This window comes from Rhinopithecus bieti, unplaced genomic scaffold (assembly GCF_001698545.2).
Source record: "Rhinopithecus bieti isolate Rb0 unplaced genomic scaffold, ASM169854v2 scaffold_15197, whole genome shotgun sequence".
In the NCBI taxonomy this organism is placed as follows: Eukaryota; Metazoa; Chordata; class Mammalia; order Primates; family Cercopithecidae; genus Rhinopithecus; species Rhinopithecus bieti.
In genome coordinates this window covers 1153795-1180174 of record NW_016808366.1, presented here as the reverse complement: position 1 = coordinate 1180174, position 26380 = coordinate 1153795, and the positions used below count along the sequence as shown (strand labels likewise).

At 46.7% G+C, this 26380-nt stretch overlaps 1 protein-coding gene across 8 annotated transcripts in view; it reads right to left on the bottom strand.

Moving 5' to 3' along the window:
- CNBD2 (cyclic nucleotide binding domain containing 2) overlaps window positions 1-26380 on the bottom strand; it is an 84001-nt gene that overhangs the window by 39390 nt on the left and 18231 nt on the right. For 4 of the 8 annotated variants that reach the window (XM_017886650.1, XM_017886651.1, XM_017886652.1 and 1 more), the window contains 6 exons: window positions 22746-22883; window positions 19836-19889; window positions 14903-15066; window positions 8520-8676; window positions 7873-8024; window positions 5135-5273 (listed from right to left, as the gene is read on the bottom strand). In XM_017886650.1, coding sequence (XP_017742139.1) covers window positions 5135-5273; window positions 7873-8024; window positions 8520-8676; window positions 14903-15066; window positions 19836-19889; window positions 22746-22883 — 804 coding nt within the window. Of the gene's footprint in view, window positions 1-5134; window positions 5274-7872; window positions 8025-8519; window positions 8677-14902; window positions 15067-19835; window positions 19890-22438; window positions 22509-22745; window positions 22884-26380 lie in introns of those variants that run through there. The other 4 variants (XM_017886653.1, XM_017886654.1, XM_017886656.1 and 1 more) reach the window with 3 other exon arrangements.

The following is a 26380-nucleotide window of genomic DNA, read 5'->3' as shown; positions in this document are numbered from 1 at the left end:
GTTCCCCACCAGACGCAGTGGCTCACGCCTGTAATCCCAGCACTTTGGGAGGCCGAGGCAGGCAGAATACCTGAGGTCAGGAGTTTGAGACCAGCCTGGCCAACATGGTGAAATCCCGTCTCCACTAAAAATACAAAAATTAGCCAGGCGTGGTGGCAGGCACCTGTAATCCCAGCTACTCAGGAGGCTGACACAGGAGAATCACTTGAACCCAGGAGGTGGAGGTTGCAGTGAGGCGGGATCGTGCCATTACACTCCAGCCTGGATGACAAGAGTGAAACTCTGTCTCAAAAAAAGAAGAAGGAGAAGGAGAAGGAAGAAGGAGAAGGAGGAGGGAGGGGGATGAGGGAGAGGGAGAAGAAGAAGAAAGAAGAAGAAAGAAGAAGAGGAGGGGGAGGGGAAGGGGGAGGGGACAGAGGAGGGGACAAAGGAGGAGACGGAGACGGAGAAGAAGAAGAAGAAGAAGAAGGAGAAGGAGAAGGAGAAGGAGAAGGAGAAGGAAGAAAGAAGAAGAAGAAGGAAGAAGAAGAAAAGAAGAAGAAGAAGAGGAAGGAGGAGGAGGAGGAAGAAGGAAGAAGGAAGAAGGAAGAAGGAAGAAGGAGAAGGAGAAGGAGAAGGAGAAGGAGAAGGAGAAGGAGAAGAAGAAGAAGAAGAAGAAGAAGAAGAAGAAGAAGAAGAAGAAGAAGAAGAAGAAGAAGAAGAAAGAAGGAAGAAGAAGAAGAAATAGAAATTAGTTCCCAAGTACTGCTGGTCCAGCCACTGCACCTTGAGAACCACTGGACTGTGGGAGGAATGCTCACTGAGTAAGCATGTGCTAAACTGATTCTCATCCTTACCAGACTTTACAGGGTGAGTGGTTCCATTTAACAGATGAAGCAATGGAGGCAAAACAGATGAAGAACCACCTCCCGCTTTCTGCTAGTCAGAATGTAATCATTATGCTGATTAAAGAAAATATTGTAAAGGATTTCTATCCCTCACCACACACCCCCTCATCTTTCCTGGCTATATAGTATCAAAGAGCTCAGAGCTAAATTTGGAGAGATATGGCAGAAAACAAACAAGCCGGGCGCGGTGGCTCAAGCCTGTAATCCCAGCACTTTGGGAGGCCGAGGCGGGTGGATCACGAGGTCAGGATACCTCAAAATTTTAGCACAGAGGAAGCAAATATCAAGGAGGAGAAGGAACTGCCAATTGACATCTGGCAATAAATCTTTTGCTACTTATATTAACCAGACTTGATTCTGTTCTCTGGGACTGAGCCAAGAATAACAACACACATACCACTCCCCTAGTGGTGCTGCTAAGTTTAACAACCAGCTTTCCTGAAAAACATATGCATGTATATAAACCTTACTGTTATAAAGAATGTGTTATACACAATTTATAAACAATAAAATATACCATACAAGAAAATAATAAAATATACCACACAGGAAATTCCATACAGCCAATCAGCTCTCACAGAATTCTTTTGTGGGTTTTGGCTGAACTCTTGTATCCATGGCCAGTTTAGAGTTGCAACTCAACCATGATTGGACAAATGAAGTTGCATCCCAATCCATTCTCTTCCCAATAAATTCAATGTTATTAAACCTGACTTGTGACACACTGTTCTGTTTCTCACCCTCACATAAATTATATTAAACTGAAAATTTTTTAGCTTTAGCACTATGTATGTCAGAATTTCACTTGTTCAATGGTATAACTTCTATGATGAATGAGATAATAGCTTTTTAAAATTAATTAATTTTTTTTTTTTTTTGAGACAGTTTCACTCTGTCACCCAGGCTGGAGTGCAGTGGCGTGATCTCAGCTCACTGCAACCTCCACCTCCCAGGTTCAAGCGATTCTCCTGCCTCAGCCTCCCGAGTAAGCTGGGACTACAGGTGCACACCACCACGCCTGGCTAATTTTTGTATTTTTAGTAGAGACGAGGTTTTACCATGTTGGCCAGGCTGGTCTCAAACCCCCGGCCTCAAGTGATCCACCCGCCTTGGCCTCCCAAAGTGCTGGGATTACAGGCGTGAGCCACCGCACCCAGCCAGATAACAGCTTTTATTTGTTTTTATTTATTTTATGTTTTTGAGATGGAGTCTTACTCTGTTGCCCAGGCTGGAGTGCAATGGTGAGATCTCAGCTCACTGCAGTCTCCACCTCCTAGGTTCAACCAATTCTCCTGCCTCAGCCTCCTAAGTAGCTGGGATTAGGCATACGCCCCCCATGTCCAGCTAATTTTTATATTTTTAGTAGACATAAGGTTTCACCATGTTGGCCAGGCTATGGAACTCCTGACCTCAAGTGATCCACCCTCCTCAGCCTCCCAAAGTGCTAGGATTACAGATGTGAGCCACTGCACCTGGAGAGATGATAGCTTTTAAATATTGTTAGACGACTTCATTCTCTTTGCAGTGTAGCAGCTATAGACCCAGGCCACTTTTAAATTTAATCTGCATTATAAGCATTTTCTTTTATCACTTTCCTAAGACAATCAGCAAAGCCCTAAACCAAGATCTGACTTACGGTGTTTGCTGATTCCATTGTATAAATTATCCAACCATGGCTGATTGTAAGCTACCAACATGAGGTCACTGAATGTGGAGTTGGGAAGAGATGCTCACAACTGCATAGTATTTCTACTATAGAGACACAATAGACGTAACCTGAAGAGAAAAACTAGTAAAAGTACAGTAACATCAGTAGGAAATGAGTTTTCAGTATATATTACTCTTGTTTTCTTTCTTTCTTTCTCTCTCGTGCTTGCTCGCGCCTTCCTTCCTTCCCCCTCCCCTCTCCTCCCCTTCCCTCTTCTCTCTCTCTCGTCTTTTTCTTAGAGATAGGGTCTTGCTATGTTGCCCAGGCTGGATTCAAACTCCTGGGCTCAAATGATCTTCCTGCATGAATCTCCTGAGTTGTTGAGACTATGGGCATCAGCCACCATGCCCAGCTCCTAATTTTCCATATAACTTATTTAATTGTAGGTTTATAGCATCTAATTTTTAATAATTACTAGGTTTAGCAAAATTCCTGAAAATTTAACAATGAGCTCTCACAGGCAGGTACAAGCCAGTGCCAGCACACAACCAATCTTGCTTCCTCCTTTTGTCTAATGGTTAAATATGTCAGGGCTCATCTCCCACCTCACCTCCTCCAGGAAGTCCTTCTTAAAGCCTCCAGCCTTTAGAGAGTTCCTTCTCCTGAATTCTTGTAATTTGCAGAGTTTGCACCAATCACTTGGTACTCAGCATTGACACTTTTCTTTGTCTATATGTGGAATCTGGTGGAGGAGAGCTATAGAGAAAACCAGTTTTTTTCATCTTTGTATCCCTCCAGAGCCTGGACCAATGTGTCATGACCTTGGCAAAAACTCAGCAAATGCCTGTGGTGTCTTAACCTGTAAGAAACAGACAGACAGGTCAGCCCAAATTCTAAATCCAAGTTCTTGAAAAGAGCTTTGGAGTCAGAGAGACTTGGGTTGAACCCTGCCTGTGCACCTCATCAGCTGTGTGACCTTGGATAACCACTTCACCATACTGTGCCTCAGTTTCCTCCTCTGTGAATGGGAATAATAACAATACCAACCTCCTTCGGGCTATAGAGACTAAAATGAGATGAAGCATGTGAAACACAGAACCTAGCATACAGTAAGCACTTGAGAAATGGGAGATTTTCTTTTCATTATCAACCAGCAGAGAAGGTGGCAAAGGACATAAAGCAATTTGCAAAAGATAAAATGCAGATCATAAACAAACATGATAAATCTCACTAGCAGTCAGAAAAAATATCAACTCCTCAGTATGGTAGCAATTGCAACCTAATAAACTAGAAAACTTCTGAAAAAATGATGTGCAAGGCTGGCAGAGCTGTGGTAGTACCAACAAAAATGGACAAGCTGGACACTAGATAAGGTGGGTCTCTCCTTTTGGAATGCAATTTGTTGCAGGAGCCATAAAAATTATGATGCTGAGAGTTGAGTCCAATCTCTCTCTCTGGCTGCAAGACTCCACTGCAGTGGTCCCTATACCTATGGCTATGGCCCCTTTGAATAAAGTCTGCCTTGCAAAACAAAATTATGATACCAAGAAATTCCACTTTTGAAACTCTACTCTGAGATGATGGGCTTACAGATGATTTCTTCCCTTTTTCCAGAAAGTCTCCTAATGTGGTCATATCACTTTTACAATTTAAAGATAATTTAAGGTGGGGTTTGGTGGCTCACGTCTGTAATCCCAGCACTTTGGGAGGCTGAGGCAGGTGGATCACTTGAGGCCGTGAGCTTGAAACCAGCCTGGCCAGTATGACGAAATCCCATCTCTACTAAAAATACAAAAAAATTAGCCAGGCATGGTGGCACATACCTGTAGTCCCAACTACTCAGGAGGCTGAGGCAGGAGAATCACTTGAACCCGGGAGGCAGAGGTTGCAGTGAGTCAAGATTGTGTCACTGCACTCCAGTTTGGGCCACAGAGTGAGCAAGACTCTGTCTCAAAAATAAATAAATAGGCTGGGCCTGGTGGCTCACGCCTGTAATCCCAACACTTTGGGAGGTCAAGGTGGACAGATCACCTGAGGTCAGGAGTTCAAGACCAGCCTGGCCAACATAGTGAAACCCCATCTCTACTAAAAATACAAAAATTAGCCGGGCGTGGTGGTGGACACCTGTAATCTCAGCTACTTGGGAGGGTGAGGCGGAAGAATTGCTGAAACCCAGGAGGCAGAGGTTTCAGTGAGCCAAGATTGTGCCATTGCACTCCAGCCCGGGCTGACAACAGCGAGACTGTCTCTAAATAAACAAATAAGCAAACAAATAATTTTAAAAGTGATCTGGCACCACTAAGGTTCAACAGCCAAATGTATAATTTAAATATGCATCTATATGTAAATAAGCATGCTTAGGAGCTCAAGGCCAGAGAATCCCTTGGTCCTCTTTCTAACACAATAGCCATATATCTTAATGTCTCCAGCCATGCTCGGAGAGAGGCAGGCCTCTTACAGCTGGGACATGGAAACTCTGAAAAGGAAGTAAATTGCACAGGTTTCTGAAAGGGGCTCAAACTGACCATCAGGCCACAGGACATGATCTTAGGCATGCTCCTCAGAGGTTCACCCTCATCCCAACCCCCAGACTTTTCACCTTGCTGATAAACATGATGAAGGATGACTCTCCAAAGTCTTTTGAGATCAGCTGCCCATACGAGAACCTCTCTATCTTCGACATGTTTACAAGCTGCCAGAGCTTCTCATCAGACCATGATGCAAACAGATCCATCTTCCTGTGGGAAGAGCCTGTTAGAATTCATTACCCCCATCACACAAGGTGCCCAGACATTAGCAATCTGCAGAGGGCACATGTTCTTCTCCTGTGGAAGATGCCTGGGTGGAAGATTTCACTGCTACCTGCCCAATCACCTGGCCTTGCCTATAGTTACTCTCCTACTTGCTATCACCTTGGCTCCCTCCACCTTTTCCCAAGGTCCTCCCTTCCAGTCAAGCTCCCCTCTTTGCTGCTGCTCAGATGCCCCTGGGTGATCCAGCCTCTGTGCTTTTCTCACCTCTGCTCCTCCTTCCAAGAATCTTCTCCTCCTCCAGCCCTGCCATCCCTCCCCACCGTGGCTCATGAAGCTAGTCCCCACTCCAGCTCACAGCTGTTCTGTCCCCCAGCTCAGCAGTTCTGGCCCTACCTTTGCTTTGGGCAGTTCATCCAACCCCCATGTCCCCCTGGCCTGTTGGCTTCAAATACTCAGCTCTGGGCCTGGGGAATGGGACATGTCTGGACTCCCCTCTTTCTGCCTGTTGCTTCCTGTGGGTGAACCCACCCTGCAGTGACTGCCCCTTCTCCTGACCTGGACCACCACCTTCACAGGCTTGCCCGCCTTCATATGCGGCTCCAAGGGCTGCCAACAATCATCTCAGAGTTTCTCGCCTCCAACAGGTTAAGGGCTTGGAACTTAACTGACTCAGGTGGACTGAGTTCATTGAATCAGGTTAACTCAAGGTGACTCAGGCCTCAATGTGTGCACTGAGTTAAGGTCAGGGCACCAGAGGTGAACGTGCTCAGTGCCATGTCAGGGACGAAGGTCTGGAGACACCAGCAGAAAAGTAGGGCCGCCATAGAAGAAGTACCGACCATGCGCCAAGCCCTGGGCCATACACTTCCCACGACCATCCCATTCCATCCTTACCATGACCTTGGGAGAAGGGTATCCTAATCCCCATTTTACAGAGCAGGAGGACCTACCCAGGGTCACATCACTGACAACCTAAGAGCTGAGATTGGAGTCAGACCTATTTTTCCACAGTATGAAAAAAATAAAAAAGAAAAAAAAGGACAGCTCCTCCCTTTAGGACTAAATCCCCCCTTTTCCAATGGAGGAAGCTACCTCTCTCAGCCCCAGCCATAGGAACCAGACCCCTCAGCCACCACACTTCTGTGTAGCTGTGCAGCCCTACAACCTGAATTTTCAGGGCCAGTGCAGATACTTCATTGGATTTTTACTCCTTTTACATAAAGGCAAATAACTGAAGAGCAATTAAATGAGATTTCACTTGTATATCCTTATGTGGCCTTTCATTTACGTAAGTATTCAAAAACCAAAAATCTTTTGCCATGTGTGAGTTCTGCTTTTAGGTTAAATATGATACCCAGTTATGGTGCTTACTTTCTGACTCACATGTGGTTGTAATTATTTATATCCTGTTATTCACCTTACTCAATATTTATTTGTTGAGCACCTGCATGTGTCTGGCAGTGTGACAACATAAGGATTATAGTAGTGACAAAGACATATCTGGTCCCCATCACCATATTGCTTACTGTCTGAGGGGGCATATAAACTGTAAAGAAATTACTACGCAATCAAGAATTATAGCTTGGGTCAGGCGCTGTGGCTTACGCCTGTAATACCAGCACTTTGGGAAGCCAAGGCAGGCAGATCACTTGAGGCCAGGAGTTCAACACCACCCTGGCCAACATAGTGAAACCCCATCTCTACTAAAAATACAAAAAAATTAGCTGGGAGTGATGGCGCATGCCTGTAATTCCAGCTACGTGGGAGGCTGAGGCAGGAGAATTGCTTGAACCCAGGAGGCGGAGGTTGCAGTGAGATGAGATCATGCCACTGCACTCCAGCCTGGGCAACAGAGCGAGACCCTGTCTCAAAAAACAAAAAAAGAATTATAGTTTGGGCTGAGCACGGGGGCTCATGTCTGTAATTCCAGCACTTTAGGAGGCCAAAGTGGCAGGATCACTTGAGACAAGGAGTTCAAGATCAGCCTGGGCAACATAACAAGACTCCATCTTTACAAATAATAGAACAATTAGTTGGATGTGGCAGCACACCTATAGTCCTAGCTACTAGGACTGTGCTCTGTCATCCAGGCTGTAGTGCAGTGGTGTGTGATCACAACTCACCACAGCCTCGAACTCCTGGGCCCAAGTGATCCTCCCACCTCAGCCTCCCAAGTAGCTGAAACTATAGGTATGTGCCACCACACCCAGCTAATTTTTTTAATTTTGTATTTTGTAGCGACAGGGTTTCACTATGTTGCCCAGGCTGGTCTTGAACTCCTGGGCTCAACAATCCTCCCACCTTGGCCTCCCAAAGGGCTTGGATTAGAGGAGTGAGCCACTGTGCCCAGTCCCATGTTAGCTATTCTTACTATTACTATCAATAGGGAAGGGATATTTGAGCTAAGACCTGAAGGTATAGTAGGAGTTTGCAGAGAGAGAAGGTGGGTAGGAGGTGGGACTTCAGAGCATCCCAGACAGAGAGAACAGCAAAGAGTATGTTTCCCACCAGGCCTAGGACACACAAAGTCAGACAGCTAATAAACACACAAGGGGAAAAAAATGTTGAATGAAGGCAGAGTCACCTAAAAAATTCAAACCGATATTGAGCATCCTTCTGAACTTCCTGGTCCAGTTTATTAGCAAAGAAGTCCTCCCGGTCAACAACCAGGAACTCTGTTTCTTCCATACAGACGATGGTGGACCTCCTCAATGAAGCATGCAGAATGTCCGTTTCCTGTTGGGTGGACAGTGCAAGGGCAAGTGTGAGGCCACCTCCACTTCCTGTCCTCAGCCTTACACACATCTTCCCTGCCTCCAGCTTCTCCCTGAATTCTCTCCTCACCAGACTGCGTGTTCCCCGGCCCCCTCTATTTTCCTGCACATTCTCCCATTGTGGCCCACTCCTCTTCTTCTTAATCTGCTGCTTATGGAAAAAGAGGCAACAGGCCTGAACAGGCCAGAGGGGAAGAAGCTGGAGAGTCCTCGCTGTGGAGTCACTGCATCTCTAAAGGGCTGAATCAGGAACATACTTCTTAAACATCACAGATGAAGAGGCTGATCTTGGTCCAACTCAATTAGCATTTGACAGGTAAGGGCACTGGGGCCCACACGGGACAGTGACTTGTACAGAGTACTAGGCAGGACTGGGCCTGGCTGAGAGGTTCTAGCAGAAGTCCTGTCACCTCCACGCACTCCACCCCAGGAAACTGGGTCCTTCCCCTAGGCTTACCCCAAAACAGCTACCCTTGTGCAGCAATTTCGGGTGGGGATCTAGGAAGGCACTGCTGCCGTCCTCGTCGTTGGTTATTGCAACTGTGCCCAGGTAGATGAAATAAAAGCTGTTGCCCTTCTGCCCCTTCTTGATGATCACACGCCTGCGACCAAACCTGGGAAAAGACCATTGCTAGTTGATTGGGTAGTGACACGGGGGCAGGTCCATGCTGCGAGGAGCTCTGGACTGGTTGTGCTCTTTGCTGTAGGATATAAGAGCACAGATGGACCAGAAGGACCTTCAGGACAGCCCAGCCCTGCCAGTCAAGCTGGAGCCTTTCACTAACACCCATCCCATTGCCTGCCTCGGCTGGACTGAAGCTTCCTGAGAGCAGAGCCTTTGCCAGTCTGGGTCACTGCTGCGTGTGCTTGGGCACAGTGAATGCTCATTGAATGTAGTGGAATAAATGAGTGAACACATTCTGAAAGCAATGAATGGGTTAGTAGAGTCGCTAAATGATTAGGAGGACTGGCTTTAGCATTAGCCCAGGATCCAAATCCTGGTTCTGCTCTTAGCTGTGTGACAGTGAGCAATGGATATCCCCTCTCTGATCCTTGGTTTCTCTTGTCTGTAAAATACAGATGAGTATGCCCAGAATGAGACACAGATAATGGTCTTATCATAATTACCAGCAGCCCACTACCCAACTGGGCACCCTTAGGGTAGAGGTGACCAGGCCCAGAGCAAACAAGGAGTTCTTAAACTCAGAAGGAACTTTCTGTATTTCGTATGCAAGTCCAAATCTCAATTCTTTCAATATTTATTCATTTCCTTCATTCATTCAATAAGTTAAATATCAGTGGTGTCTATTAGGCACCGTGAGGCCAGGTGTGGTGGCACATGCCTATAATCCCAGCACTTTGGGAGGCCAAGGTGGGAGGATTGTTTGAGCCTAGGAGTTTGAGACAGGGACAGGGTCTCACTATGTTGCCTAGGCTGGGCTCATAGGATCCTCCAAGGTGTCCCAAAGTATTGGGATTACAGGAGTAAGCCACTGTGCCCAGTCCCGTGTTAGCTATTCTTACTATTACTATCAATAAGGAAGGGATATTTGAGCTAAGACCTGAAGTTGCCGCATCCAGCTAATTGTTCTATTATTTGTAGAGACAGAGTCTTGTTACGTTGCCCAGGCTGGTCTTGAACTCCTGGCTGGGCAACAAGGTAAAACCCTATCTCTACAAAAAACACAAAGATTAGCCAAGCGTGGGGGTGCACACCTATAGTCCCAGCTGCCTGGAAGGCTGAGGTGGGAAGATCACCTGAGCCTGGGAGTTTAAGGCTATGGTGAGCCATGATCACACCACTGCACTCTGGCCTGGGTGACTCTGTCTCAAAAAAAAAAAAAAAAAAAAAAAAAATTGGCACAATGAACAACATAGACTTTGTTTTCAAAATTATGGTCACATACAGGATGTAAACGAGGTTTAAAAATGCTTTAAGAGATTTCAGTGCAGGCTAATTGAGGAGCACAGAGAAGGCGCCTTAGGAAGGTCAGACAAGGTTCTAGTATGGTGCTTGAAGTGAGTCACCCAGGTGGACAAAGAGATGGAAGAGGGTCCCAGGCACAGGGACCACCATGACCAAAGGTGCACAGGTGGCCGGAAGCACAGCACATTCAAGGGATAACATGTACTTCATAGATAATGTGCACTTCATGGGAAAGGAAAACGGGAGAAGGCAAGGTCAGGGGAGTGGTGGGAGAGAAATTCAACTGGTCCCACCATAAACGGCCTCCAAAGCTCAGCTAAGTTTGAATTTTACCCAGAAGACAATGGGTAAAAAAAGTCTGCCCTTTAGTCTCTGTCAGGACTGATGAGCAGCCGTTGTGGAAGTGCCCCTATGGCAGGGCCATTGCCCTCAGCTCTGAGCTTATGGCCCTGCCCTCAGCAGTTCTGCTCTTCCTCCTACTCCACACTGCCACCTTCTGTTCCTTCCTGACTCGCTGGCTTGACCAGCAGCAGGGGAACCAACACCCTGCTCAGGGCAGATGATACCCACTTTGTTCCATCAGTTTGTCCATGTTGCTCCCCTGCCTGCAATAGCCTTCCCTCTCTTCTCCACTATTCAGATCCTTTCAGGAACTCAGGTCCTACTTCCTCCAGGAAGCCTTCCCTGACCCAGCCCCCAGCAGCATCTCCTCTTTTGACCTCTCAGAGAGTACTCACTGGCCTCGTGATTCTGTGGCAAACTCCTGAGGGCAGAGATCAGAGGACGGACAGAGGACTACACCAGGCTGGAGTCACTACTGCCCAGGCTCGGCTCCATTGTGGCTATGGGCTTCATGAGCTACAAACCAGTATGAGCCCGGAATCTTTATCAATGTAGGAAAGAGGCAGGCCAGCACGGTGGTATACGTCTGTAATCCCAGCATTTTGGGAGGCTGATGTGGAAGAATCACTTGAGCTCAGGAGTTCAAGACCAGCCTGAGCAACATAGTGAGCCTTTGTCTCTACAAAAAAATACAAAGGCCGGGCACAGTGGCTCACGCCTGTAATCCCAGCACTTTGGGAGGCCAAGGCGGGCGGATCACGAGGTCAGGAGATCGAGACCATCCTGGCGAACATGGTGAAACCCTGTCTCTACTAAAACAAACAAACAAACAAACAAAAAAATTAGCCGGGAATGGTGGCGGGCGCCTGTAGTCCCAGCTTCTCGGGAGGCTGAGGCAGGAGAACGGTGTGAACCCGGGAGGCGACGGAGCTTGCAGTGAGCGGAGATCGCGCCACGGCACTCCAGCCTGGGCGACAGAGCGAGAATCCGTCTCAAAAAAAAAACAAAAAAAAAAAGAAAATACAAAATAAAATTAGCCAGGAATGGTGATGCCTACCTCTTGTCCCAGCTACAAAGGAGGCCGAGGTGGAAGGCTCACATGAGCCTAGGAGGTAGAGGCTTCAGTGAGCTGTGATCGTGCCACTGCACTCCAGCCTGGTTGACAGGACGAGACCCATCTCCAAAAATAATAATAATAAAAAGAAAAAAGAAAGAGGAGATGGCCCAGGTGATAATGACTAGCTAGGAGACGGCAGGAATATTCAGCTGGGAAATGGGATTTTGAAGATGAGGGAGCACAGGCACTGTTCACTGGAGTAAAGATGACTATAGCTATAGCCAGAAAGAACCTCAGAGACCGTCAAGCTCAACCAACATTTTTGGGAAGGGGAAAGGGGGACTCACGGAACCCACAGCTTGCTGAAGGTCACAGTAAGCCACAATAAAGTCAGAGTTAGAACCCGAATCTCCAAAAGCAGACATCTGTCGCTTTTGCTGTCAAGCATCTGATCATATTTTTCCACCAGTCACACCCTGATTCTCCTTTGGGGAAACTACCCTTTCTCAACACTCAATCAGAACATCACTGACCTTAGTGGTAATTCAAGCAAAGCCAAGCTGGTTCAGAAAGAATTCATCCCAAGCTCTGATGTGAGTGACTGAAAAGAGCTTTTCTTTCTTTCCATCAGATTAAAACTAAACAGATGAGTTTGGAGCTGAGACTGCAGCAGCCATCTCACCAGTATGAGGGGAGAGTCTGGCGGAGAATGACGCTTATATGAACAACATCCCTGAATTCCTGCCAGCCTGAAGCTGGAGAACTATCCCAGGACTTACCAGATACATGAGCCATGAACACGTTCCCTTGAGCTGGGCTTTCAGATATTGGCAACTAGAAGAATCCTGTCTAAGCTGCTAATTCCCAGTCCCAGAAATAAACCACAACTAGCAGAGGTCTTTCACAATAACACCTCAATTGATCTTCCCCCAAATCTTATTATTATCCTTAATAAAATCCATAAAATCTATATTATTATCCTTATTTCACTGATGAGGATACTGAAGCTCAGAAAGGTTAAGTGGCTTGCCTGAGGTCACATGGGGCATATGAGGCATTAAATTACAGAGCTTCAGCTGGACACAGTGGCTCACACCTATTAATCCCAGCACTTTGGGAGGCTGAGAGAGGAGGATAGCTTGAACTCAAGAGTTTGAGGCCAACCTGAGCAATATAGCAAGAACTCATCTTAGCAAGAACTCATCTCCACTAAAAACAAATTTAAGGTTGGGCGCAGTGGCTCACACCTGTAATCCCAGCACTTTGGAGGCCGAGGCAGGCGGATCACGAAGTCAGGAGATCGAGGCCATCCTGGCTAACATTGTGAAACCCCATCTCTACTAAAAAATACAAAAATTAGCCAGACGTGGTGGCGGGCGCCTATAGTCACAGCTACTCGGGAGGCTGAGACAGGAGAATGGCGTGAACCTGGGGGGCGGAGCTTGCGGTGAGCCGAGATCGCACCACTGCACTCCAGCCTGGGCGACAGAGCGAGACTCCATCTCAAAAAAAAAAAAAACAAAACCACACATTTAAAAGAAATAACTGGGTGTGGTGTGCCTGTAGTCCCAGCTACTCTGGAGGCTAAGGCAGGAGGCTTGCGCCTGGGAGGTCCAGGCTGCAGTGAGCTTTGATCGCGCCCCTGCACTCCAGCCTGGGCAACAAAGCGAGACCCTCTGTTGACAACAAAAATTCCAGAGCTTCCAGTGCCACAGTTATTTTCCTTTCCATGACACCACTCTGCCTGGCATAGAATCTTACTTTATAGACAGTGGTGACACACTCTTCTTGACTGGGTTAGAACAAAGCAAATGGTCCTCTCTGCCTCATCTACACTTCCACCTGTCAAAGCTACCTGTTCAAACACAACTTCTGGGAAACTCTTGACCAAGCCAGCTGAAGGGTAATAATCTCCCCCTGGAGCATCTGCACTGATCACAAAGGGTCTCAATCTGCAGTTAGTTGTCACAGCAAGCCACAATCAAGTCAGAGCTTACTCCTTAGACTATGACTTCCATGGAGGAAAATATTAGGGTACAAACCTATGGTCAATTTAAATCCTAGATTTCCTTTTTTCTTTTCTTTTTCTTTTTGAGGCAGAGTCTTGCTCTGTTGCCCAGCCTGCAATCACAGCTCGCTGCAGCCTCAATCTCCCAGGCTCAAGTAATCCAGCCTCAGCTTCCCAAGTAGCTGGGATTACAGATGCATGCCACCACCACCATGCCCACCTATTTTTTAAAATATTTTTTGTGTAGTGATGGGGTCTCACCATGTTGCCAAGGCTGGTCAAATTCCTGGGCTCAAGGGATCCTCCTGCTTTGGCCTCTCTAAGTGCTGGGATTATAGGAATGAGCCACTGTGCCCAGCCATATCTTGTATTTTCAAGACAAGCCTTACCCAAATATTCTGCTAGGCTGACCCTCTTGAAGCCACTGAGATGGACTGGAAATGGCAGTATTTCCACATGTACCTCTTAGACTTTTCTAGTACAGGGCACTTCTTGTATTATGGACACTTAGACAATCTGGTAAAGTATTCACAGAATGTTTTCCTTTGTTTTGTTTTTTTGTTGTTGTTTTTTGGAGACGGGGTCTCACTCTGTCACCCAGGCTGGAGTATAGTGGCACAATCTCGGCTCACTGCAACCTCTGCTCCCGGGTTCAAGCGATTATCCTGCCTCAGTCTCCCAAGTAGCTGGGACTACAGGCGCCCACCACCACACCCAGCTAATCTAAATAATGTTTTAAGTGTATAAAATAAAATCCAACATAATTACAGTTAACAAATTTTTGTAAACCAAATTTGTGATAAAGCAATATATTTGTATCTTTATTAGGACATTGAGTAACAAGATCTAGCAGCAGATCTAATAACTACCATTATTTTGAAGATGTGATGAACATAAATTTTTTGAGAAATCTGCAACAACTCGAATATGATGTGAAAATATCCGTGATTTCTTTCAGTGAAAAAGTCACAGGGATGGCTAATATGATAGTGGTTTGTTGCCTATATTCATGATTGAAGGAAATAATAAATTTCATCTAGAGGTTAATGAAAATAGAGACATTTCTCATTCAGGTTGACAGACCCTGTGCTAGTGCCTATCTAGATATGGTATAATCAACTGTGATCCATTCTGACTTTTAGAGCCTAGATTCCAGTTTCAGTGCTGCTTCTTATGGTCTGGGTGACCTAGGAGGAGCCATTTTCCCCCACAGAGCCTCAGTTTCCTCATCTGAAAAATGAGGGAATTGGACCAGATCCTCTCTGAGGTTCCTACTAGATCCTCTCCAGATTTAATGGCCCTTTACTTCTCTAAGAGTCTCAATAAGTGAGTTAGATAAAGGGTGCTGCAACTATAGCAGTGGGTGCTAAAGTGAATGGACAGAAGACTTCATTCACGGCTAACACTATACAGAGGGGTGGGCAGGACCTGCCACACCTTCTCGGCCAGGCTCTTTTGCTCAGTTCAGCCTCAGCTCCGTGGCCAAGGGCTATGCCCCTCACTGACCGTTCAAAGCGCATGACTTTGGCCAGGAGCAGCTGAAGGGGCTCCGCGTAGTTCCGATAGCTATCCAGAACCTGCAAGATGTTACAGACGGCCTGGATCTCATCCTCTGTTCTCCAGGAAGGCTTCTTCTGCATGATCTGAATGGCCTTTGGAGGAAAGTGACCCTGGGGAGAGAGGACCAGAGTGACACAGGGGACCCAGCAGTTTCACCCATGGGCCAGCGGGCAACACCCCATAGTCCTGCTCGTACACTTTCCCGTTCCCTGTACCACAGTGGCTGATATGTGATGAGTGCTTACTGTCTGTCAGGCACTGGGATAAACATTTTACATGCCCATCTCACTGCATCCTCGCCAGCCCAATAACTGTTATTCCATTTGACAGATGAAGAAACTCAGGCAGGATTAGGAATAGATCTGACACATATCAATGCTGACATCCCCCGACCTGTGTTATTCATTGACCTTCCCAGGCAATACAGGCTTCCCTGGGCTCCAGTGGTCCTGCAGAGTCTGCTCAGCACACACACAGAGCAGTCAGGGGAGAACTTTGCCTGTGTCTCATCCCAGACCTCAGCGTGCTGTAGGAGACTAATGAGCAAAGAGAACCTTCCAGAGACTATTAGCTAAACCTTTTCTTCTCCAGTGAACCAGGCCTCATGGACCAGCACATTCACCTACCACTCCCACCTGCTGAGGAAGTGGCACTGTGAGTTGTGAAAACCCCTCAATGGCTTCTCTCTAACCTCATCTCCTACCTCTTCCCTTTGTTCTCTACTCTGGAATTTTCTACTTGCCCCTGACACATGCTAAGCTTGGCTCTGTCTTGAGGTATCTGCCTGGGCTGTTTTTTCTGCCTGGAATATTTGCTCCCTGGGTTTTCTCGTGGACATGGCTGACTCATCATTCTGGTCTCAGCTCAGATGCTGCCACACCCTCAGTGAGTCCCCACTGGGTCATCTTAGCTAAAAGAGTAGCCCCTTCTTCAGTAGGCTCTTGCTATAAGAGTGAACATCCCCTCCAAAACTTGTGTCAAAATATAATTGCCATTCTGACATTATTAAGAAGTGGATGCTGGGCACAGTGGCTCATGCCTATAATCCCAGCACTTGGGAGGCCAAGGCAGGGGGATCACTTGAGGCCAGGAGTTTGAGACCAGCCTAGGCAACATAGCAAGACCTTGTTTCTACAAAAAAAATTGTAAAAGTGGGACCTTTAAGAGGTAGGTAGTTGGCCGGGCGCAGTGGCTCAAGCCTGTAATCCCAGCATTTTGGGAGGCCGAGACGGGCGGATCACGAGGTCAGGAGATCGAGACCATCCTGGCTAACATGGTGAAACCCCGTCTCTACTAAAAAAAAAATACAAAAAAATTAGCCGGGCGAGGTGGCGGGCGCCTGTAGTCCCAGCAACTCAGGAGGCTGAGGCAGGAGAATGGCGTAAACCCGGGAGGTGGAGCTTGCAGTGAGCTGAGATCCGGCCACAGCACTCCAGCCTGGGCGTCAGAGCAAGACTCCGTCTCAAAAAAAAAAAAAAAAAAAAAAAAAAAAGGTAGTTAGTTGACGAGGACTCTGCCTTAATGAACTGATTAATGTAATTACCACGAAAGTGGGTAACTTACTAGTTAAGTTTCATCATAACTCCTAATTAGCTCCTCAATGGGAGGAGGAGCTAATACACAACCTAGTATTCCTCACAACCACACACAGATCTAGGCCTACCTTAGGAGCCAAAAAAATGTCTGGGATGGGGAAAAGGGAATACACTTCAAATAGGGCCTAGGAGACTTGGCCCCTGTCTGCTTCTCAAACACCATTTCTCACCATTTTCCCTTCACTCACTGCAGGCCAGCCATAGCCCTACTGTGTTCCTCCAGCAGATAGGAAGGATCAAGAAAGAATGACTGACCATAATCCCACTACCCAAAATTAGCCATTAACATCTGGTATACTAACTTCCTCCTTGTTTCTTAGGTATAAGTAAAATTTTTGGAAATAACACATATTTTCCATTAGAAATCAGAACAACACAGATAGTTAAAATCCTCTTAAATATATACACCACCCCAATCCAGATCTGCTCCCCACCATCTGAGTTTATCACTTTTATGTAGGCATATATATGTACCCAGAGAATACATAAGACTATTTTGTATTTTAAAATTTACTGCTGGGCATAGTGGCTCATGCCCGTAATCCCAGTGCTTTGGGAGGCTAAGGCAGGAGGATCACTTGAGCCCAAGAGTTCGAAACCAGCCTGGGCAACATGGCAAGACCCTCATCTCTACAAAAAATTTAAAAATTAGCTGGGCATTGGGCTGGGTGTGGTGGCTCACGCCTGTAATCCCAGCACTTTGGGAGGCCGAGGCGGGCAGATCACGAGGTCAGGAGATCAAGACTACCCTGGCTAACACAGTGAAGCCCCATCTCTACTAAAAATACAAAACATTAGCCAGTCGTGGTGGCGGGCACCTTTAGTCCCACCTACTTGGGAGGCTGAGGCAGGAGAATGGCGTGAACCCGGAAGGCGGTACTTGTAGTGAGCCCAGATCACTCCACTGCACTCCAGCCTGGGTGACAGAGCAAGACTCTGTCTCAAAAAAAAAAAAAAAAAAAATTAGCCAGGCATAGTGGCACATCCCTGTAGTCCTAGCTACTGAGGGGCACTAAAATGGGAGGACCACTTGAGCCCAGAGAGGTTGAGGTTGCAGTGAGCTGTGATTGCATCACTGTACTTCAGCCTGGATGACAGAGCGAGACTGTCTCAAAAACTAAAAATAAAAAATTTACATAAATGTGAGACTGTAGACATCACTTGGGCAACTTGCTTTCTTCAGTGTTTTTCTAAACTATGTTTTAAAAATGTATCCATTGTTTCCACTGTCTGACAGTTGCTGCACTAATTGAGTCTATGATTCTGAGCCTCTCTAATACTAAGGGTTCTCTATGAGAAGTTCAGCATTATTAGAGGCTCAACATGGACTATACTGAGGCTTAGTTTTCCATCAGAATCCAAATGCTGTGCTGAGGGGCAGGTTATATAACTATGTATGTATGTGTACTATATATTATATATAATTTTTACTTAGATATAATTCACATGCCCTGTAAGTCACCACTTAAAGTGTACAATTCAGTGTTAAATGTAGTCACAGAGTTGTACAACAATCACCACACTATTTTGGAAGCTTTTCATCACCCCAGAGAAACCCCATACTCATTAGCATCACTCAAAGGGCTGGGCTCATTGTTTTTTGGGGGTGGGGTGGGGGCGGGGGGACAAAGTCTCACTCTGTCACTCAGACTGCAGTGCAGTGGCACAGTCATAGCTCACTGCAACCTCCATTTCCCAGGCTCAACCAATCCTCCCACTTCAGCCTCCCAAAATTCTGGGATTACAGGTGTGAGCCACCATGCCCAGCTGATTATTTTTATTTTTTGATTTTTAGTAGAGACAGGGTCTCAGTATGTTGCTCAGATTAGTCTAAAACTCCTGGGCTCAGGTAATCTTCCTGCCTAGGCCACCCAAAGTGCTGGGATTACAAGTGTGAGCCGGCACATCTGGCCAAAGGGCTGGTTTTTAAATTGAGTCTCCAGCTGGGCTCAGTAGTGCACACCTATAATGCCAGCTACTCAGAAGGGTGAGATGGGAGGATAAATTGGCTCTCTACTCTTCTCTATGTTGGAACCAGAGTCAGGCATGATTTATTTGAGGACCACCTATAGGCCTTGCCCATAAGAAAGAATTTTCCCTTTGTGCCTCTTCCCTCCCTCTACTGCGGTGCACAGACTTGCCCTCATATCTAGAGTGCTGTGGCTGTCACGTAGGCCCCTAGTTTCTCCTGCCTGAAGGATAGAGCCTGATTAACCTTCAGTACCCAGTGTCACACACTAGCCAGCCTGAAGAGCTGAAGAGTCACAGAGCTTGGATGACTTAACTGAGTGTGCTTCATACACAAGGGTGCGCGAAAAAATAAGGCTGTGCCCAGGAGAGGCAGGCAACAGAAGCCATACCCGGGCTCCGAGAAGAGAAAGAGGTGGGGCAGGAGGTGGCCCTGATACCCATTATAAAGTTCTGTTCTTTCCCCTTTCCCTGAGGAAAAAAAACAACATGGCTCCTCCAAGCCAGGGTCAAGTCAGGTCTGCACTGGTGAGAATTTCAGATCTTCCCTATAAATAGGTAGACTCTTTTAAATTTTAAATTGGATTTTAATATTTAATACCCACGATATCATGGAGAGAAGCCAAGAAGATAACAATGATGAGACTGAAATTCAGGGAACAAGTCACACAGTCCAAAGCTCCCACAGATATAAAAGCATTCCCTCATCAAAATGAGAGGACTCTTTTTTAGAGAGGGGGCCTCGCTCTCTCACCCAGACTGGAATGCAGTGATATGACCATAGCTCACTGTAGTCTTGAACTCCTGGCCTCAAGTGATCCTCCCACGTCAGCCTTCCGAGTGTCAACAGGTGCGCTGCACCTGAATAAGACTCTTGAAGGGTATCTGACACCCAGGTGTGAGAGGTGTGCCCAGCATCTCTCAGAGAATTCAGGGCAGAACCAGAATTCACACAGGTCAGCCCTTTCCCACCACTCGAATTCTTCCTCTCTCTGGGACTCTCACATCCTCTGCTTTTTCTTTTCCTGCTGTTTTCCCATGGGTCCAAGCCCAGGGACTCTCTCCCATTGGTTCTGCTCAACTATGCAGTGACAGCTGGTTCCTAGATGCTCAGTCTTGGAGCTCCAGAGAGGGAAGGAATCACTGAGATCAGCCACTTTATTAATGAGGAAACGAAGTGGCCAACTCAGGGTAACAAGCTGAGTTGGTGGCAGAGCCTAGACTGAAACCAGCTCTGCTGATGCCCAGCCAGGGTTTCTTCCAAGCCAGGGTGCAGAAAGAAAACTCCCCGACAGCAAGGTTCAAGCTATGCATACCTCCTCTGCAATGAAGTCCATGGTATCAAATGTGACTCGGCTTTGCATCTTTTTCTGAAAGAAAGAGGGCAGGGAGAAGAGGGAGAATCAGCAAGACTGCCCCTAGAACTTTGCATCTAGAGCCCTTCTGTGTACCTGGACCACCATGGTGGGCAGGAAGCCATGGGAAACTTCCTTGCAGCTAGCCCTTTCAGGCCTGCCTCTGCTCGAAAGCCCCAACTCAGCACTAGGCTTGGGTCCAGCATTGACAATATATGGTGAAGGCAGAGAAATATGGGGGTGGGGAGAAGGAAAGGAGGATAAAGAGGAAATAGGAAAGGAGAGAGAAAAGGAAGGGGAAAAAGCAGCAAACAAACAAGTATAGAGAAGGAAGAAAAGGAAGGATAAAAAGAAAGGAACAGGCCGGGCACGGTGGCTCATGCCTGTAATCCCAGAACTTTGGGAGGCCGAGGCAGGCAGATCACGAGGCCAGGAGATCGAGACCATCCTGGCTAACACAGTGAAACCCCATCTCTACTAAAAATACAAAAAATTATCCAGGCGTGGTGGCAGGTGCCTGTAGTCCCAGCTACTCGGGAGGCTGAGGCAGGCGAATGGCACGAACCCAGGAGGCAGAGCTTGCAGTGAGCCGAGATTGCGCCACTGCACTCCAGCCTGGGCGACACAGCGAGACTCCATCTCAAAAAAAAAAAAAAAAAAAAAGGAACAAATGAAGCCAGCCTTCGTTAAGTGTCTTTAATGAGCCAAGCACGATGTATCTTCCCTGTCACTCCATTTAGTCATCAGGACAAAGCAGGTCTTACTAAGCCCCATGAGGGACAGAGGTTGTGAAGGAACTTGCCCAAGGATCACACAGTAAGTCATGGTCCAGCTGAGACCCCAACTCAAGGCTTTCAGCAAACCCAATGCCATGTCTGGAGTGTGGCCTCAAGCCACATGTCATTTGTTCCTTGGAGCCCCTCAGACCCGTGTCTCACCCCCACCACCTGTTTATCTTTTGCAAAGCCATGTGGTGCTTCTCAGGGAGGCTACTGAAGGAAAGAGGCAGTGCTCAGAAACATCCAGATTCACACATCTACTGAAGCAGTCTGGGGCTCCCCACCTGATCCTGCACTCCAGCTGCCCAGTGCTCCACCTGACAACCCTATGACCCTTATAGGCTGCCTTGAGAGGCTTCTGCTCTGCTCAAGACACTCTGGCTGCCAATGTGGTTAGGCTTAGCCTCCCACTCCCCCGACAACAAGTGACTCTGCATCTTAGCTTCCAAATGCCCCAAGCATCAGGCCACATCTTCTAGTAACCAAAGTCCTCTGATCTCCAGGGCCCATTGCGTCACCACTGCATGCCACCCTGAGAGTCAGGAGGTCCTTCCTGAGAGCTAACCTGAGTCTCTTGGTTACAGTTCTTCTACTCCATTCGTTTTTCATCTCAGCCTAACCACAGGGCTGCAGCCTTGTTTGGTTTGGCCGGCACAAGGTCTTAAAATACAGTCTTTGTATCTGAATGTCTTTAGATGAGGCATATCTTTCCTCTCCAGCTGGCCTGCTCTATCTTAAACTCAGCTACATACCCACAAGTTACATTACCTGCTGGCCCCTTAGAAACCACTCTAAGGCTGCCTAACCTTCCCCCATCACCAGCCCCATATCCCCCTTTCTTTGGCCACCATCTGTCAGAAGCCCTTTAGGGAAATTTCTTGGAGTGAATCACTAGATACAAGAGGGGTGGGGACCGGCTCCAGTCACTCCTGAAACAACAGAAAAATGGGCTGGATCTGTCCAGGTGATTGCTGGGGAAACTCTGAAGCCCTGAGCAACATACCCAGTAGCAACGAAGACACCTCTGGGGAACCAGAACAAGTTAGCAGAAGGGTGACCAACTTTTCTGAGCTAAAGAAAGGCACATGATCTACCACTGGGATAAAATATTTTAAATTGGGGCCTTTTAGAAAATCTAGAAACATGATCACCAGGCCAGGCGCGATGGCTCACGCCTGTAATACCAGCACTTTGGGAGGCCGAGGCGGGCGGATCACGAGGTCAGGAGATCGAGACCATCCTGGCTAACAAGGTGAAACCCCGTCTCTACTAAAAATACAAAAAATTAGCCGGGCGTGGTGGCGGGCGCCTGTAGTCCTAGCTACTAGGGAGGCTGAGGCAGGAGCATGGCGTGAACCCGGGAGATGGATCTCGCAGTGAGCCAAGATGCACCACTGCACTCCAGCCTGGGTGACAGAGCAAGACTGTCTCAAAAAAAGAAAAGAAACGGTCACCACAGTGAACAAGGCCCTGAAAATGCCCTCTGCACCAAAGTAGGGCTGTAGGAAAGAGAGTAGAGACACGAACAGAGTCAGCATGTGGGCATTCAGAAAACCCTGGTTATTGTGACTCCTGAATTGCTTCTGGCTCTTTTGATCACTGTTGAAATGGAGACCACTTCTCCACTCCCAAGGTTTCTTTCCACATGGAGGGAGGTGTATTAGTAGAACACTACTGGCCTCTCCCCTTCTACACTGAGGAGTGACTTAAACTCTTTGATGAATCTGGAAAGAGAAAAACTAGGCATGATTGTCTCCTTCCCTCTGAGCCCATATTTTGCTCCACCTTTCCCTGCCATGAGTTTCGGCAGCAGGCCTGCTGTTGCAGTGGAGACTGCCTTGGTCCAGCGTTGCCTGTGGCTAGGCATGTAAGGCTGTCTAAATCTGGGGTTCAGTATTAGATAAACCTCTTGGTTGATGATATAAGTCACCCTCTCCAACAGAAGTCTGGTCATTAATAAAAGTGACCATTGGGTCTCTCATCTGCTTTTCCTTTTGTCTTCTTTCTCAGTTCTGAGCTTGGGCCAGGAAGTGGGGTGCAATTTATTGGGCCTCTTTAAGCCCTCATAATCCTGCTGAGCCCAGCTGCTTACATCCCAGAAGGAGAAGATAGGGTGCTTCCAGTGAGCACTCTCAATGATTTGATATTCCCGGAATCCCCTGAGGCCTTGGCGGAACATTTTACACACTCGGATCATTATGATGATATCCGTGGCAAACTGGTACAGTCCCTATGGAAACAAAGCAAACAAGATCAATAGAAACAATCTGTTCTCAACAGTCAACAGCAGGCTGGATGGCGCTGAACAAGGTAAAATTTACCAGGATTAAATGCAGTAGTGTACTGGAGTGATGGCTACATTTTCAGGAAGTTTGCAAGCCCCCTGAAATTAAGTTGGTAGCTTGAAACTGGCCACGGTAGGAGTACTTACGCTACAGAAATTGGCAGCTACTAGTCAGGGCATCTCCTCTCCCCAGAAGCCAGTCGTTATGTACCAGCAAACCAATTAAATGTCAAATCCTTCACTTCCATCCACAAAGTAAGTGGCACAACTAATTGCAGGCAGTATAGGTATGATGTACAAAGCCTGAATTTTAGAACCAGATAGATCTGAGGGAATAATGGTAAGGGAATGCAACAAGTTGGCTGTCAAGATGAAGGGCCCACAAGCCAAGGAATGTGGGTAGATTTTAGAAGCAGAAAAGGCTGTGAGCCTTGAGAAAGGAATGCTCACACCTTGATTTTAGAACAAGAACATCTGTGTCAGACTTCTCACTTACAGTACTGTAATATAATAAATCTGCTCTGTTTTAAGTCATGAAATTGTGGTAATTTGTTATGGCAGCCATAGAAAATTAATAAAACACCTAATCCAAGATGGGCCATCCTATCTTTTCCCCAGGAATTTGGAATTGGGACTGAGAACAAGTGAATACAGAGGATAGAGAAAAATCCAGGATGTAGAACAATCTATAAATCAATGAACCCAGTTTCTTCAAAAAGTCAATTTAATGATGAAAAAAACAAGACAGGGGGCTGTTCTAGATTAATAAAGATTCAAGAGATATACCAACGGTATGCTTCTTGACTAGATACTGATTCATGATAACAAGCTATAAAAGGCACTCTAGGCCAGGTGCGGCGGCTCACGCCTGTAATCCCAGCATTTTGGGAGGCCAAGGAGGGTGAATCACTTGAGTTCAGGAGTTTGAGACCAGCATGACCAACATAGTGAAACCCTGTCTCTCCTAAAAATACAAAAATTAGCCTGGCATGGTGGTGCGTGCCTGTAGTCCCAGCTACTTGGGAGGCTGAGGCAGGAGAATCGCTTGAACCTGGAAGGTGGAGGTTGCAGTGAGCTGAGATCGCGCCACTGCACTCCAGCCTAGGTGACAGAGCAAAGGCACTCTAGGGACAAATAAAGAAATTGAATATGACTGCACATTAGATAATATTAGGAAATCAGTGCTGATTTTCTTAGTATAATAGTGGTATTTGGTTATATGGATAATGTCATTATCTTTAAGAAAGATATGTCATAAAGTATACAGCTTACTTTCTTTTTTTTTTTTTGAGACGGAGTCTGGCTCTGCCGCCCAGGCTGGAGTGCGGTGGCCGGATCTCAGCTCACTGCAAGCTCCGCCTCCCAGGTTCACGCCATTCTCCTGCCTCTGCCTCCCAAGTAGCTGGGACTACAGGCACCTGCCTCGTCGCCCGGCTAGTTTTTTGTATTCTTTAGTAGAGACGGGGTTTCACCGTATTAGCTAGGATGGTCTCGATCTCCTGACCTTGTGATCCGCCCGTCTCGGCCTCCCAAAGTGCTGGGATTACAGGCTTGAGCCACTGCGCCCGGCCCAGCTTACTTTCAAACAATTCAGCAAACACATATACAAATACATAAAGCCAGGCCGGGCGCAGTGACTCATGCCTGTAATCCCAGCACTTTGGGAGGCCAAAGTGGGCAGATCACCTGAGGTTGGGAGTTCGAGACCAGCCTGACCAACACGGAGAAACCCCGCCTCTACTAAAAATAAAAAATTAGCCAGGTGTGGTGGCACATGCCTGTAATCCCAGCTACCAGGGAGGCTGTGGCAGAATCGCTTGAACCCAGGAGGCGGAGGTTGCAGTGAGCTGAGATCACGCCATTGCACTCCAGCCCGGGCAACAAGAGCCCCCCCACAAAAAAAAAGAAAAAAAAAATACATAAAGCCAATACAGCAAAATGGTGAATGACAGATCTAGAGGATGATACATATACATATATATGTAAAATATTTCAACTTTCATGTTTGAAAATTTTCCAATAAAATGTGCAAAAACTTTAGTTTGGGGAGGGGTTAGAAAAAAATGCAAAAAATAAATAAAAGTCTCTGTTTACTAACTTCTGTTGAAAAGTACATCGTTAACTAGGCACAGTGGCACTTGCCTGTAGTCCCAGCTACTTGGGAGACTGAGGCAGGAGGATTGCTTGAGCCCAGGAGTTCAAGGTTGCAATGAGCTATGATCGCGCCACTGCACTCCAGCCTGGGTAACAGAGCAAGACCCTGCAACAACAACAACAAAAAAGAAACAAAAAACAAAAAAACCAGCTCTGGCACCATGGCTCATGCCTGCAATCCCAGCACTTTGGGAGGCCAAGGTGGGCTGATCGCTTGAGACCAGGAGTTTGAGACTAGCCTGGCCAACATGGTGAAATCCCATCTGTACTAAAAAAACAAAAATTAGCCAGGTGTGCTGGTGGGTGCCTGTAATCCCAGCTACTCAGGAGGCTGAGGCACCAGAATCGCTTGAACCTGGGAGGTGGAAGTTGCAATGAGCTGAAATTGTGCCACTGCACTCCAACCTGGGCAACAGATTGAGACTCTGTCTCAAAAAACTAAATAAAATAAAAAATAAATAAAAACAAATAAAGGAAAAAAGAGAATATTCTTTTTAAAGTATATCATAAACAAAGTGAGATGACAAACTGAAGACTGGAAAAATATACTTGCTATGTACATAATCAACAAAGGATTACGATCCAAAATTTATTTTTGGTAATCCTACAAATCAAAAGAAAAATACAAATAACCCAATAGCAAAATGAGCAAAGGTAATTCAAAGGGAAAGTTCAAATTACCTATAAATTGTGAAAAGATTGTTTTTATTATTCATTTGTATTTATATTTATATTTTTTGTAAAAAGGGGATTTCACTTTGTTTCCCAGGCTGGTTTCCAACTCTGGCTTCAAGTGATCCTTCCGCCTCAGCCTCCCAAAGTGCTGGGATTACAGGCGAGCCTCCATGCCCCAGCCAAATTGTGAAACCATTCTTAACACTGCTAGAAATAATGGAAATGGAAATTAGAGTAATAACAAGGTACTATTTTGCACTTATCACTGGGAACTGGAAAACATGGTACAACCATGTTGAAGAGCAATTTGGCAACATTACATAAAGTTGGCCGGGCGCGGTGGCTCAAGCCTGTAATCCCAGCACTTTGGGAGGCAGAGACGGGCGGATCACGAGGTCAGGAGATCGAGACCATCCTGGCTAATACGGTGAAACTCCGTCTCTACTAAAAAATACAAAAAACTAACCAGGCGACGAGGCAGGTGCCTGTTGTCCCAGCTACTTGGGAGGCTGAGGCAGGAGAATGGCGTAAACCCAGGAGGCAGAGCTTGCAGTGAGCTGAGATCCGGCCACTGCACTCTAGCCTGGGCGGCAGAGCAAGACTCCGTCTCAAAA